This window comes from Pteropus vampyrus, unplaced genomic scaffold (genome assembly GCF_000151845.1).
Source record: "Pteropus vampyrus isolate Shadow unplaced genomic scaffold, Pvam_2.0 Scaffold1000003293, whole genome shotgun sequence".
NCBI lineage: Eukaryota > Metazoa > Chordata > Mammalia > Chiroptera > Pteropodidae > Pteropus > Pteropus vampyrus.
In genome coordinates this window covers 1-2270 of record NW_011917695.1, presented here as the reverse complement: position 1 = coordinate 2270, position 2270 = coordinate 1, and the positions used below count along the sequence as shown (strand labels likewise).

General features: G+C 50.1%; 1 protein-coding gene across 1 annotated transcript; it reads left to right on the top strand.

The window, feature by feature from the left end:
* Positions 1–147: 147 nt before the first annotated feature.
* Positions 148–2264, top strand: LOC105311345 (protein NDRG1-like). The gene is made up of 3 exons (XM_011387325.2): positions 148–244; positions 975–1035; positions 2077–2264. The coding sequence occupies exons 1-3, from the start codon at positions 186–188 to the stop codon at positions 2239–2241; spliced, it is 285 nt and encodes a 94-aa protein (XP_011385627.1). The 5' UTR covers positions 148–185; the 3' UTR covers positions 2242–2264.
* Positions 2265–2270: the final 6 nt, after the last annotated feature.

The window sequence follows — 2270 nt, the reverse complement described above, 5'->3', positions numbered from 1 at the left end:
TGCTTCAAAGGCGCAGGCTCCTGTACGCTGGAGGGTGCTGGCAGGGGGTCTCAGTGGGAGCTCTGGGGGCGTGGAGCAGGTCCCCGCTGGCCCCTCCCCTTCAAGCGTGTTTCTGTTGGCATTATTCATTTCTGCTGGCATCCGGGCACTCGCTAACAGTCTCTGTGTGGCTTCTCCCAAGGTACATGTACCCCTCCATGGATCAGCTGGCCGAAATGCTGCCTGGAGTCCTTCACCAGTTTGGGTAAGAGTGAGCGGTCCACTCCCCCACCAGCTGCAGAGCGGGGTGACTTCTAGCTTCTGCCATTTTTTCGGCCTTGATCTGGCCTGACCATTGAAATGTAGGTTGGAATCGAAAGCTCAGGGAAGACATTTGCTGGCCCCACTCGTGCACGCTGGTTTTCACAGTCTCTCTGCTCCAATCTGCTGCTTGTAAGCGGGGCTCTTCTCCTCGAGTGATGACATCATCGCTTTCTCTTTCCAATGGAACATTCTGGAATAGGGTTGCCTGAGCTCTCAACTTCTCTCTCCAGGCTCTTAAATCTCCACGCTCGTTTCCTTTTTATTGGAGCCTTCATAGGATGACGACACCTCAGTTCTTGCCCAATTTATTTCATTCCAAGTTTTACTATCCAAAATAAAGTTTAGGAGCGGGAAGAAGCAGAGCCGTAATGGGCCTTCCCATAAATGTCACACAGGCTCTGGCTGTAGTCAGTAGGGAAGTGAGGAAAAGGAGACACGTTTCTTCAAGATCACGGCCTTCTGTTAAGCCACCAAGCACGGTGCATTTCGGGTCACGAGGGCATTTCACAGCTGTGTGTTCCCGCTTTGTCTAGCTTGCCAGGGATGACCAAGACAGACACGGGGGAGGTGAGGGTCCTTAGGGGCAAGGCGTCGGAGAGGTGTAAGAGGGTCCATAAGGCTCCCGTGCTCATTCCTTCTGTGACGTGAGCTTTTTTTACTTCTGCTTCCAGGCTGAAAAGTGTTATCGGCATGGGAACTGGAGCCGGCGCCTACATCCTCACTCGATTTGCTGTGAGTTCTTTGGCTGTTTTTTTTTTTTTTTTTTTTAAATTATGTTTTAAGTGAAATTAATTCACGATGAAGGAAAAAAATTGGGAGAGCATCAAAAATCCCAAAAGGATAAAAGAAATGACCCATCGTTCCATTTCCCAAGGAAGAGATACACAGCACGCATTGCGGCGTGTGGTCCAGAGTTATGTGTGTGTGGCACGTGTGTCACGTACATACTGACAAGCTTTTCTCTTTCCTTCACTGAAATGCCATCCTAGAAACCTTCTTTCATTATCGACTTTGCTCACTTAGTCGACTGTGGACAGGTTCTCATGTCACCGAGGATTCTCCTGTGCTACTTTGCGACAGCTTTCGTAGTCAGGGAACTCTTGGACCCCGACCAATTCTAAACTAGGATCGGATATGTGTGTAAACTTGACAGTTGTGACTTCCGTTGCTGCGGACCCAAGTCAGGTGCTGCTGGATCCTTTGTATCTGTACCAAACAATTGTTTAAAAATGCAGCGATGCTCATTTTATTCAGCCATGTATGTTCTGACTGCCTGTTATTTGCTGGACTTTGCTAGAGGTTAGAAATGCTGACCCATATGCAATGGTCTGGCTATTTAGATTCTGAATAGGAGTCTGCATAAGTTCTCAATAGTATTATATATATGTTATTTATATATATTCTTCTAGAAGTAATAGAATTCTTACTGATCACTAAAGAGTATTTATGTATTTATGTGTCTGTGATTATGAGGTTGATGGCCTGATAGACCCATTCACAGCTGGGAGAGCTGAGGGGTATGGAGGGGAAGTGACCTGTCCAAGGCCGAGCACATGTGCCTCTGTTTCTCCTACGGCTTCCTCTTTCCGACCCCTCAGAGACCCAGTCCAGTGCCCACTGAGCTGGAGCCTCCGTTTTGCGTGGCGGGCACTGAAGACTCACGAGAGCAGCAGCCTGCTCTGGTGGCCCACACGGGCCCTTTCCCGGTCCTTTCCTCCATCTTTGATTTGACCTTGCTGGGTCATCTCGCTTACCTCGTGTCTTGAATTGCAGCTGAACAACCCTGAGATGGTGGAGGGCCTGGTCCTCATCAACGTGAACCCTTGCGCAGAACGCTGGATGGACTGGGCCGCCTCCACGTGGGTCTGGGGGCCCAGGCCAGGCAGGCGGGGGCCCAGCATGCACGTGGCAGTGTGCCGGTCCCTGCTTGGAGAGTAGTGAGCTAGAGACCAGTCCCTCCCTCACAC

Excerpts from the sequence above, each read along its gene's own strand:
- LOC105311345 (XM_011387325.2), top strand. The coding sequence starts at position 186 with ATGTACCCCTCCATGGATCAGCTGGCCGAAATGCTGCCTGGAGTCCTT. Across the intron at positions 245-974 it reads GGAGTCCTTCACCAGTTTGG|GCTGAAAAGTGTTATCGGCA; the intron begins GTAAGAGTGAGC and ends TTCTGCTTCCAG. Across the intron at positions 1,036-2,076 it reads ACATCCTCACTCGATTTGCT|CTGAACAACCCTGAGATGGT; the intron begins GTGAGTTCTTTG and ends CTTGAATTGCAG.